The 13091-nt window shown below is 42.8% G+C and overlaps 2 protein-coding genes across 4 annotated transcripts; both read right to left on the bottom strand.

Annotated features, from left to right (window-relative positions):
• Nucleotides 1-765: 765 nt before the first annotated feature.
• acot18 (acyl-CoA thioesterase 18) lies at nt 766-5154 on the bottom strand. Of its 3 annotated transcripts, none has more exons than XM_062483445.1 (11): nt 5071-5154; nt 3705-3913; nt 3380-3479; nt 3034-3224; nt 2723-2886; nt 2358-2477; nt 2178-2260; nt 1853-1946; nt 1689-1769; nt 1443-1584; nt 766-1200 (listed from the first exon to the last, which is right to left on the bottom strand). In XM_062483445.1, the coding sequence occupies exons 1-11, from the start codon at nt 5079-5081 to the stop codon at nt 1070-1072; spliced, it is 1326 nt and encodes a 441-aa protein (XP_062339429.1). In that variant the 5' UTR covers nt 5082-5154; the 3' UTR covers nt 766-1069. The 3 variants fall into 3 exon arrangements, with proteins under 3 accessions (XP_062339429.1, XP_062339430.1, XP_062339428.1); XM_062483446.1 differs by having other exon boundaries at nt 3705-3930; nt 5071-5137; XM_062483444.1 differs by lacking the exon at nt 5071-5154 and adding an exon at nt 4363-4777.
• Nucleotides 5155-8569: 3415 nt separating this feature from the next.
• Nucleotides 8570-12056, bottom strand: LOC134037860 (arg8-vasotocin receptor-like). The gene is made up of 2 exons (XM_062483414.1): nt 10876-12056; nt 8570-10295 (listed from the first exon to the last, which is right to left on the bottom strand). The coding sequence occupies exons 1-2, from the start codon at nt 11936-11938 to the stop codon at nt 10012-10014; spliced, it is 1347 nt and encodes a 448-aa protein (XP_062339398.1). The 5' UTR covers nt 11939-12056; the 3' UTR covers nt 8570-10011.
• Between the last annotated feature and the right edge of the window lie 1035 nt (nt 12057-13091).

Here is a 13091-nt window from a genome sequence, read left to right as displayed (position 1 = left end):
GTTACATGAAAATCTGCTTTTATAGCTGAATACTTAGAATAATTTGTGGAGGTAAGCAAAATGTGTGCTTATACTTAGATCCAGGAAAAGTAAGCCATAAGATTGGTATGTGCATGATATTTACATAATAATTTGATAATTTGAACTGTATTTAGACAAAATATTAAGGTAAAGAGGATCTGCCATATGGATAAAACTCTTTGAATTTCTCAGCAGATATCCTTACTTTGGTGTACACAGCTGCATTGTATCTGGGACAGGCAGTGGACAGTTATGTGTTTATAAACTCATCAGGTGTTGTGTAACATCCTCAGCTGAGTAGCCTAAGGTAATGTCATTACCATGTCAGCACAGAAGTCCAGTGTCACTGACACCCAGGTGGAGAGTAGGCTACATAGCATTCCAGCAGATGACCTAACAGATGACAGTCCCTATTCTGGCATGATGTACCTACTAGCATAACATACCTAGCATAGCATACCTATCCTACTGTATCCTCCATGGAGGACCTGCATATTATTGGATGAGAAAGTTTAAGACAGGTTTTTACATAATTAAAGTCACTCCATTGGTCAGTCTCAGCCTAAAAAGCTACTGTGTACTCCCAAGGTGTTCAGACTAGGTTGTATTTGGTTCATACTTTTACATTATAACCCTTAAATACATGGTTCCCTTACAGTGTTCCCCAGTTCAATAGTATTCCCTAATAGTCTTTCACTGCAAATACATACCACCCTCCAGTGGTACTTTGAAGAACTACAAAAATAAAATTAAACAAGACATCTCTTAGTTTATTAAAGATTTCTTACCATAATAATACTTAATAATCACTGCTCAAGTAACTTTTATAATTAATACTACTAAGGCAGTTCAGTTAATTGGCCCAGAAGATATTAGATATTTTATAAAACACCATTGAAAACCATTCATAAACCCCATTCAATCTCTTCACATTCTTTGTGTGATAATTTCATTCAACTGCTTAAATACATATTAAATACAAACTTGATTGCTTTCAAATCTAAGTAAAGCTACATTTTCCTGGTCATTGTGTTTACAGGATGTCACATTACAGTTTGGCCTGAGGTGCTGAGTCATAGCCGGGGTACAGGTGTTGCTGTAGAAATTCTAGGACCTTTTCCCAGGAGTCTTCCTGTGCATCGGCATGTGGTTTTGGTTGTCCTCCCCACAGCATGATCACTGTGACACACACACACACACACACACACACACACACACACACACACACACACACACACCATTGTCAGTTTATTCTATGATATACAACTCCTGCTTAAGTACATAATAAAAAGAAAACCTTTTAACTATTTACTGCATGTGTTGAGTTATGGTTTGGGAAAAGTCTTAAAAGAAAGGAACTCCCGAAGCAAAAACAACGTGTTTTGCGAAGTGTAATGTAGTGGTGTGCCCTGATGAATAACCTTTCTCTTTTGAATGATGCACTATAAAGTTGCTGGCTCTGAAGTGGGGAGTGTAGGGAGGCTCGATGAGGTGGCCAGCACCAGGGTAGGACAGAAGGGTCAGCAGGTGCTCATTTCCTGCCTCATGCATCATCATGGAAATCTAAGGATCAGGGGAGACAGGTCAAGGGTCACCTTTGCTCAAACTTCACAGCTGATTACATTTCTATCACTCTGGAGGAGTGTGTGTGTGTTTTATATACTCACATCCTCAGCAGATTCACTTGTGGGCCAGTTCTGATCATCCTCACCGACAACTAAGAGCAACGGGCATTTGATCTTCCCCACCTATCAGAGCACTCAGTTAGTAATATCAAAGTAAAAAAGTCACTGAATGTCTGTGTCTGTGTGTAAATAGCTGGTGTACTGACATCAACTTTCATGTCTGGATCTGACGGAATAGGCAGAATAATATCCTTCCAAATAATGCGGCCTTCCTCGTCCAATCGTATCTTGTTAATGTTCCTGACAACAGAGGTGGGTTTTTATGAATCAACATGAGTCAATAGTTGGACGTTTAATTCATACTACAAAAGGTACTGAAAAAAATCCTGAACCCTTTGAAATATATATATATATATATCTATGCAGACAGATGGAGAGCTGCTGTTCTACGTTTTTAATGCCTCCCATCACAACTTCAAACCAGACATGAGATATAATGTGGTGTTAATCAGTCAGGATATGCAGACTCACTTGTTCATCTCCTTTAACACAAAGTGGGTGGGTTTGTTGATGGGTAGGACATGGCTGCCGCTGATACACACACAGCACCGGGGCTAAAACACAGACAATGTTAGCCTACATGTTGAAACATACATACTGACACATGAACAGGGAAATGGCGTTGCAGACATTTGAAAAGTGGAAACTCACACGGATAACTTTGGAATAAACCGCCATATTTAGGGCCACTGAAGTTCCGAAAGACAGACCAAAGAGTGCAACCCTGTCTTTTAACACCAGGGGATGCTCTTGTACAATCCTGTATGCGCCCTGTACACAGTGCAGTGGGAAATTATATAAGTTACAACTGGAAGTTGAAGTTTCAAGACACTTCCCTGCATGGGTGAGAAGAAGTTTATGGACCCTGAGTGGGACTGAGTAATGGTTCATATGGGTGGACTCTGCACTCACCATGACAATGAATAACTTCTCGGACAACAGTATAGTAAATCAACAGAGAGAGAATCAGAAGGACAGAGACAGATAAAGAAAGAGATCCAATCCAAGATTGGCACCTCAAAGTAGCTCTGCTCCAGCTCTGTGGTCCCGGCACCTTCAACTGAAAGGTACTGCAATGCCAGGGTAACAAATCCATGTGATGCTAGAAGGGCAGCCCTGTACTCCACCAGACCTCCGCCCCCTCCCCACATATCCAACACCCCAGGGAAGGGTCCAGGACCTGAGGTAGGGAGGGCGAGAGAGAGGGGGGAGACAGAGAGTAGAAAGTGGGAGAGAGAGTGACAGAAAGATAGATAAGAGTTCAGTGAGTGTGAACTGTACATGGGAAGGAAGTATGTACAGAAGCCATGTTTACTGCCAGAAATACCTGGAGGTAGAAAGAGGGTCCCTTTGACACCATTCTCCTCTATATCCATCCTGCGTACACCTGGGGCTGTGTACCAACGCTCTGTACAGATGGACGACAGAGGAGGCTGCTTCATGAAGCCCTCTGACAGGTGATTTTCATACACAGACATGAGCACCACTATGGGAGAGAGGACATCCTTCTTCCTTAGCCTGAGAGGGACACAAACGTACAGAGAGGGAGAGATGAGAGAGAACCCCAGACTGTGTGTAAGCTTTGTTCATTACACTCCACCATGTAATACAATGGTTGGAGATGGATACAAACATCATAACAATAGATGGTTGTTCTGTGCAGGTGTGTTTACCTGAGGCCTGGTCGACTGCCTGGCACAGGCACCATACTCCACAGCAGACCCATTGACTCTACACCCCGATACGTGCCTCCAACACTGGCGTCCTTAGACACTGGAGACAAAATGTAACTTTGTAAGATGTCTGTTGTGTGGCTTGAAAGTCAGATCACTGGGTGGTCCCATGCAGCGACTTTGAGGTTTTGTTACTGTATGAGGACTGGAATTGACCAGTTCGGAGGAATATGGAATGTAATAATGACCCAAGTTTGGCAGTAAGCCAGACACAGTTATAGTTAAACTGTGAATTCCTGTCTTTCAAGGAACTTTTGATTGTTACCTGTCACCGTGCCACTGTCATCGCTAATATAATGTCCGAAGGCCTCCCAGTAGTCGTTGTCCTCCGATTGATGAAGGGAATGTAGTGTCACTGCAAGCCCCGGCGTTAAATTCTTCACAACCACCTGGACCTTCTCGTCAACAAGAGCCCGTGTTGGCTGCACAGACAGGAAGGCGAGGGCCCCTGTCATGGTAGTTGTGAAGGACGACCTGTGGAAACAAATCCTCTTGGGAGTTTAGGATTATAGTTTGTTGTTGTAAGACCAAGTTCTCAGATGATGTAGTTAATGATAAAAGAAATTGCAGCTTGTGGCTCAATTTTTTACCTGTCGAGAGCATTTGCATGTCAAAGTATTCAGAGTGATTAGCTGTTCACAGCTGTAAAACCCCAATCTTTCTGTCTTGTTTATATTGACTGGAAGCCAATGGAATACACACTTTAACATCGTACTTGCTAACAGTGTAATTACATTTGCTACCATTACAAAGTATAAACCCAACATCAAAAATCAGTTCTATCTTGCAAACCGTCTATGAAAAAAAGACATGTAAATCAATGGAATACATAACTCATTGCAAGTCAGTGACAGATGATGTACTTCCCTCCCAGCAGACACTCACAGTTCTAAATGTACGTTTGAACCGAATCGTTTTGTTACCTGATCCAGGAGCGCGTAGATAAATGTAATATAGGAGAAAGGTGCAAAGTCTGCGCCGCCATTAAAGTTAGGCTACAGCAAATCCTAAACCCCATATAGAACTTCAGGAACGTCTCATGTTCGCCTATGCACTTTACCACTGCGTGCAGCGACTTTTAATTACGAGGGACTACAGCTTATCCAGTTAATATTTGGTGGGAAAACCGCATTTAACCGGTTCACAAATGCAGTTTAATGTTTTCTACTATTGAGAGTTATATGAGTGGCATAGAGGAGTAGCAGGCAGTGAATGGATTACGTCAGAGGTGATCCGGACACAGTGTTGCAATGTGACGAACGCTACGTGGTTGCTAGTTTTAAGTGATTACATTTGTCATGTTACTGTTTGTGATCAAAATGCGTTGAATTACAGGTCTTGTGTGAGTTACAGGGTTGTGTAAAATACATGCAACACATTCAAAGGATAACATTTTCCAAGGTTTCCGAAAAGGCAACCATTAGCCTGACATGCACACACACACGCGCACACACACACACGCACACACACACACACACACACACCGACACACACACACACGTGATAATGTTATTTGTCGGTTGTTAAGGCTACATATGATCTACTCTGAAGTAGTAACCCGCGACACGACTTCTACATTGACGAATCATAACGTCAGAATCAAACCGAACATTTGAGTCGCGTTAATTTACCTTTGAAGCATGCAGTTCCGTTTTCCTGTCCAATTTGCACCACTAGAAGGCGTGGTGACTGCTGTTGTGTCAGTGGTATATCATAGTTGGAGACAACAGGATCAGCGGAACAGGACTGTTACTGTTTCATAACTGTGTGGACCGTGTGGTCCTGTGCTTTGCAGAGCTGGATTGGTGAACACGTGGGCATGGTTCAAAGAATATACAAAATACATTTTAACAGCTTTGGGTATATTAATTCTCAGATTTCCATCACATCGTCTCTCACTTTTTATGTTTTAGGTACATTTGTGACAGGCCAGGTGTTGTGGTAAGGCAGAGAGAAGTGTTCATGCTAGCAGTAGACAAGTCAATGAAATGTGTTGCATTTTATCCAAGAGGCAGAACTGTTATGTGATGATGATGTGAAAACAGCATCAGTGAGACTGCAGATACAAGTAGATCCAGCCACAGGCATCAATGGTTCTGATTACATTTTAATTTAATCAAATACATACATGAGAAAGTTCTGCACTACACATCGCACCTCTCTCTCTCTCTCTCTCTCTCTCTCTCTCTCTCTCTCTCTCTCTCTCTCTCACACACACACACACACACACATATACACTCAATTTCAGCAGTGTGTCTAGCATGTGTGAGTGATACTCTAGTGGTCTCCTGCCAAAAATCCCATCTGCCCATAAGACAAAAATGTCTACTTTTAAGATGAAAATATTAAAAATATCTGATGCGCGTCAATATCTGTATGAAGCATCCCAGTCAGACTTTACTTTAATGTCTTAATACAGCTATAGTGTATTTATTTAGCATTAACTTCTTAATCTCTTTCTAGTCTGTTCTAAGGTTAGAAGGCTCACGGAAGAAGGTAGGGATGAGGCTGGTGTGAGGGATGTTGGTGCTGCAGGCTAATTTTCCTTCTTCCGCCCGCTAAGTGTCTTGCAGACAGACCTCTCCTGGGCAAAGATAGAGAAAATACTTCCTTTGTGGAAAAACAATAACTTAACTATCAGTGGCTCACTTTGTTTTGGCTTGCTTCACAAAAGCCTTACAAGGGACGTTTTCAAGACCATTCCACTTGTTCCATTATGCCTGACAAGCTGTGTTTAACCTCAGGCCTGACCACACCTAATCCCATTTCAAATGTGTTCATAGCGACGGGCACCATTTTTGTGAGGTTTGGTTATGTTCAGTGAATTCAGCGTCTCACAAACTGGTGCCAACGTCTTTGTGGTCCATTTTATAATGTTTTGTCAGTTTTAAGGGAATGTATTTGTTTTGGACACAGCTCCTTCCTCATCTATGTAGAGCTAGGTGATGATTGATTAATCTTGCAAGACTACAACATATTCCACAACCCAAATGAGGGAAAACAAATATGACGAAAGAAAAAAACAAGTAAAAAATAAATAAAAAAAGGAAGCAATTGACAGAAGGGAGACTGAGATGGGATATGGGAGAGGTAGACAGTGAGAGAAAGAGACAGAGTAAACCGTAAAAGGCCAAGGAGAGACCGATGTATAGATATAGTCCATTTTACTCCTGGACAGGATGTGGCTCCACCCAAGGTTTATGATGAAAGGGTTTCCATTTTAAAGACTTGGCCTCTCCATCGCTACCACCATTTGCACTTCCTGTCTTAAACAATGCATTTCCTCTTCCTGCTTTGCCTCATTGAGGGACGTTCCGTTCATTCCCAGGACGCTACTTGGCCGACATACAGTTTAACTTGTTATGTATGACTCTGGTACAAGGCTAATCTCTCTCTCTCCCTCTCTCCCCTGCTCTCTCTCTCTCTCCACATCCATGACTGGACACCTGTTAAGACTACGGCCTGGTTTGACCTCCTCTCTTCAGTTGCTGTTTACTGTTATCCTGAAACCTGACTTTATCCTGAAACCTGACTTTATCCTGAAACCTGACTTTATCCTACAGCACGGCCCATTCTGCTGACAATGCAGCACAGTATGTGCATGTACTTTACATGTGTTGCCCCACCAACTTGGAAACAGAAAGTTTGGGAAATTAGATCCTTACTCTGGGTATACAAATGTGACCTAACCCTAATCCTGACCCAGACACACACCACACAAACACGCACGAAACTGTTCGTCTAAGAGGACAGAACAGGGGCGTCATTAAACCCTTTTTACTGGAGCACGTGCCCCAGTATAAATCTGCTGTGCCCCAGTAAAATCTAAAGTTTGATTTTTAACAATTTACTTTATTAGTCAGTGCATTAATTTAGATTGATAATCCTGGAAAAAATAAACGCAGTATCCCAATCAGCGCTTAAAATCAAAGCAGTTTAACCGAAAACACAAACTGATGCCTGTAGAATTCCATGTCAGCGCGTTCTTCTGAGCTTGCCAAATAGCCACTGCAGCACGCACACAGAAGTCCAGCTGTCGGACTTGGCACACAAGTCAGAATTGAGGTAGGCTAAGAAAACATTACAAAACAAAAGACCAAAACAAAAGTTTCTAAATGATAGGCCTACCGATCATCATATTTTGACTAAAACATAAAATAAATATTACATGAAGCTCAAAAAAACATTAGGCCTATTTGCGCTCAAATAAATGCGAAGATTTTTGGCGCACTCGCATTATCTATTGATGTCCCTGTCAAAGCTGATATCAAACTTGCGTCCCTGAACTGTTGTATAGTGGGTTAAGCAAGAGGAGTTTCTATAGCCTAGTAGTGCATTGTGCGCAGCAAGCTTGAAAGAAAGAAAATGGATATGAATAGGGGCCTGTGCCCCAGTAGAGTTTTATGTATGACAACGCCTCTGGGACAGAATAAACTTGCTGAACTTCATAATTGCCAGACTAATTATATTATGTCACAGTAGATATGAGAGTCCCCTGCATTACTCTCTAGACTGTCTGAGTTTATGGCCTCTAGCAGCTAATTTCCCTTTGGAGCTAAAGTTTGTGTTTATGTATTATTAGTGAAGACTGTGTGTGTGTGTGTGTGTGTGTGTTTGTGTGTAATAGATGATATAGTGCTGGTCACTTATTGTCAAATTACTGCTTGAGCCATTTAGACCTGACTATGCTTTAATAGGTTGAGCGCAATGTCAATGTCCACCTCTCTTATCTCTCATATTATCTTATATATTATGTTATATACATATGATCTTATCTCCCTCATATTGGGCTGTGTTTGCTTCTCATGCACATTTGCTCCCTCCTCTCTTCTCAGCCAGATCAGGGTGAGCCTGGGGAAGTGTTCTCCATCCCGAGCCAGCCGTCCCCACCTTCAGACGGTGAGGATCTTCTCATCCCTCTTCTCATGGAGCAGCAGTCAGGTGCCACTTTGAGAGCAGCATGTGGTTTTAGTCTGAAGCCTGCTGAGCCCCACCAATCATGTGCTCATTCTTCCTCTGTTATGCAAGTGTCAAGAGAGCCACGGCTCATTCTTGGCCAGCACAGCTGATGTGCTTTTGTGCCCTGCCTGGTGTTGCACTTGAACAGAGGAGGCTACATTGAATGTTCCTCTTTATTGTGTATGCGCTTCAAGAATTGACACACACACATAAATACCCTTGTCTAAACATGCAATGGAAGTGTATGATTACATGTGTAATCTCTGATTCCCTGTTTTAGGTTTAGTCTAAGTGTCATCCTCTGAACAGAGCAGGTGTGGAAACAATAATACAGGACAGAACTGTAGCCTACAGTATCTTCCACATTTAAAAACATTTGGAATACATTCTTAGTAATCTCGTGAATCAAAATTTTGAAGGAGAGAAAAACAGACTTCTGGGCTCTGAGATCACATTCTTTGTAACTTACAGCAGGTGAGGAAAAACACATTCATGACCCCAAAAAGCTGATATATGTGATTTTCACAAATTTACATTGACAGCACACAGCTCACTATAGACGCATGGCTTTAATGTAAATGAGATAGAGAATGAAAGGCCCATCCTGCCTGTATGCTGTTTCAGCTTCAGCCTGCCATCAACAACCATGAGAGGACTCGTCTGAGGCTTATGACAGGTCCCACACTTTGAACCAACAGAGACTCAGAGAATGCAAAGCGACACAAGACTGTTTGTGTGTGTGTGTGCGTGTGGGGGGGGGGGGGATGCAAGGAGGCTGGGACACGGGCTTGGGGATCTGCAGGAAGAGGAGGAGGGATGGGGGGGTACGTGTTTGTGCTCATTTGACTAAAGAAACAAGGCACGTCTCAGAAACGAAAGTTATTATCTAATTTCGAGGCATGTGGCATGATTCATTATGGTCTATACAAAGTGCAATTGCAATTATTATACAGCGTGATGTGTGAGCCATTAGGAATAGCTACAATAATGAGTTCACAAACACAAGGACACACCAATGAAGACTTTACCTCACTAAATCACACTAGCAATGAAACCTATCAAATGTTAAAAGTGACAGATCAGAGTGTCAATATAGCTCATAATAACACTAATGATGTATGTATTTAGCAGACACTTTCATCCAAGCAACATACATAATGGGATTTGCACTTGCTACCTCTTTAAATGCTCGACCACTGAACTATACCCATCCATAAGCAGGAATTGGGGCAACAAGTTGTACCTATGGGTCCATGTCCAGGTCAGTAACTTGGACTAGACTAACCCTGTCTTGGAGACAGGAGACTTTGTCTGTAATTATGTGTCTGAACCCAAGATAAACCAGGATGCCACGTCTGCCTATAAATGGTCTGGGATCATCAGTGGCCGTCCACATTGTACAGGCACATCCACACTTAATGTACCCGCAGTACACCATGACGGATTGATGTGCTTGCCTTCCCTCAGTAACGTAAGCCCGCATGATGGACAGACTCAAGTCAGTTCATATTGTTCTAATTACGACTCTCCAGAAAAACTCTCGATAGCTGTCGCTGTGTTATGGAGCGTAAATGGAACCATATGGACACTGTTTACGGTGAGCGCACGTACGGTCAAGACTGCAACGGAATTGACTGACAGTTTCTAGGAGCCTGGTTGCAGTCTCTCCAGGGCTCCGTGGTACGCGGCGGAGGTACGCGGGTTAGGAGCGTAGTTCTGCGGATGCTGCTGTCCGAATCCTGATGACCAAACTTGTGGCGCAGCCTGAGGCAGCACGGCAGGCAATGCGCAAAGTCTGACAGTAAGTGGCCGCTGAATACCATGTAAATCCATGGGTTACAGCAGCTGTTCAGACAGGCCAGCAGCGCTGAGAGTGTGACAGCCGTGTTCTCCGAATCTAGAGACGGAGAAAGAAATAAGAAATGAAAGGAGTTTAGTTTGATGTTAGTGCGTATTCTCCGGGGAGTCTTTCTCATGCCACCAGGTCGCCGCCAGCTAAATATTTACTCTCTTCACTGGAATCTTAATGACTACTGCTAGTTCTTTCAGCGCTGTCTCATTATTTACGGCACATTTGCAAGTTTGTCACACCACGTCGTCTTATGTTTTCATGTTTCTATTTTAGTTTGAGAACGGTGTCTGTTCTTTGCAGTTTTTCAATAAACATTTCTATGGACAATTTTATTTGTCAGGCTTTCCTACTATCGATTGTGCTTACTCACTCCACTGTAAATTATTGCTTCAATATTTAATATTTGGTTCTCCATTTTATAAACGGTGCAACATTTGGACAGCATCAAGAGAGCGAATGGAGCGACAACACATGAAATTGTTATATATCTTATTTTCTTAGAAATTAATAGTAAAGCAATTCTTTTAGAATGAGGTAAACTGTCATGAGGTGGTTCTCAACCTTGCGTGTAGCTAAAGCAGGCTTCTGAAACCGAACGTTGGCAGGTATGGAAATACTCACTTACCGTCCCATGAGAAGTTATCATCCCACACCGACCACATCTGCACAATGAAGAACGGAGCCCAGCATACCACATAAGCTAGGACGATCACAAAAGTCATTTTTACAGTGCGTAATTTGGCTCTCGAGATGGTGGTGACGCTGCTAACCGAACTCTTCCCAATTAAGCCCTTTTTTGTTGCCTCGGCTAGCGTGCTCGTGCTCTTGCGGGTCTTGTACTTGATGTTCTGCCAGATTGTGTGACAAATAAAGCCGTAGCACAGCACAAGAACTGCCACTGGCACGAGGAAGATTCCCACGGTGATCCAGGTGATGTACGCGCGCACGCCCCACGGCTCAATGAAGTGCCCCCAGCAGTCGTAAACTTGCGAGCCAGGAATAACCTCACTCAGGGAGAAAATGAAGTACTGAGGCACACTGAGAACCAGGCTGCACACCCAGGTGGAGGCGATCATGATATAAGCGCGCTGCGTGGGCTGGTGGAGCGTCTGCAGCGGGTGGCAAATGGCGATATAGCGGTCCAGTGTCATCATCACCATCATGTACGTGGACGCAAACATCCCCAGAACCTGCAGGTGCTTCACGATGCGACACAGGAAATCTGGCCCGTAGAAACGAAAGGTGATCTCCCAGCAGAGCTGCGGCAGCACCTGGAAAAACGCAACCACCAGGTCGGCCAGACTCAAGTGCTTCATGAACAGGTGCATGCGAGACGGCTTCCGTCTGGAGTTGTACATAGCCAGTAGTACACTGACGTTCCCCACCACAGCCACAAGGAACGTTATGCTCAGGACAGTGATCTCGATTTTGGCGACCTCCTCGTTCCTTCCAAACGGATCGCTGTCGTTACGCATGGTGCTGGAGTTGAGGGGAACCTCCAAATCCTGCTGACACGTAAGATTTAAATCAACCGTCCCGTTATTATTTGTGAAATTGCACGTACCCCCGGAGTGGAGATGTACGATGTCTGGAGAGTGCATGGCTCCCGCACCTCTGCGCTCAGTGGAGACTCCGATACCTGCTCCAAAGAAGATAACGACCAAAAAGAGATTCCAACAAGTTGACATATTCAATTTGAGGCCATTCGTTTACATTCATGGTATTTTTAACAGCATGTCAGTAAAACCGCTCATTCTGCGTACAGACAAATACACATCAGCATAATGCTTCTGTGCGTTTGCCTACATGGTGTGAAACAGAAAATCTTAGCAATGTTGTCTCCAACCCCTTATATAGACTCGCCCCCCTGAGATCATCCCACCGCTTCACTCCCGCCCTCCAGAAGCATTGGGTTAATCACAGAAGCTGTCTCCTGTGCATGGGAAACACTACAGGAGGCCTATAGAACACGTCTACTTCTAATGTGTCAATCCTTTCCAGTAAACAGTATACAAATACAGGTAGCGTCTATTAAATCAACCGGGTACTTTTAAAATGTAGACCTTAAATACCATGTTTGATGTTTTAGGCACGATTGTGAACTGACTGGAAACGCTCTTATGTATTATCGCTATTATCTCTGCCCGATAATTGCAGTGCCTGCGTGTCCATAGAATATTAGCATAGTTTTTTTTGTCCGTTTCAGCCAAAGTCTAAGTTGACTCAGCGGGGTTTCCTGGATTCCGTATAGGTTAATATTCACATTTCCCAAGAGACATATGAGGAATTCACGATAATTAGCGGCATGGACATACCTTGTTGTTTGTCTGGAAGTAAGACAGATAAGATTCCGTTTACCTCCTCAATTCCCTGTAGACCTCTTAGTAAAACAAAAACAACAACAGCAAAACAACAGAACAGCTATGTGGTTCATGTAGAACAAACCGATCCGACTTAGTGAAATTAAGTAAACAAAAAAATCACATACTTTAAATTATATTATTAATATATGCCTATTTTACAACAATAACATGTTTAATGTATAATTATTATGCACTAGGTTAGGCTATTTTTACATTGAAACCAACATAACGAGACTTGTTTTATAATGTCTTTGAGTTTAAATAAAACTCCAACAACTAAATAGTGGCATAAACATGGGAAACATTAAATTAACAAATTGCTAATTTCAAACACCCTGATAAAAGGTTGCTCCATCTAAAGCCAATGAATACTGTGTTTACAGAGGTACTGTAAACTGGGTTATGTTTTAGATGGGAGCTCCACATTTTGAATGTGCGTTTGTGTTTGTTTGTTGTATGTGCATGTGCTTGTGTGTTG

This window comes from Osmerus eperlanus, chromosome 17 (genome assembly GCF_963692335.1).
Source record: "Osmerus eperlanus chromosome 17, fOsmEpe2.1, whole genome shotgun sequence".
Classification (NCBI taxonomy): domain Eukaryota; kingdom Metazoa; phylum Chordata; class Actinopteri; order Osmeriformes; family Osmeridae; genus Osmerus; species Osmerus eperlanus.
The sequence above is the reverse complement of the archived record's forward strand: the minus strand, read 5'-3'. Positions and strand labels throughout refer to the sequence as shown.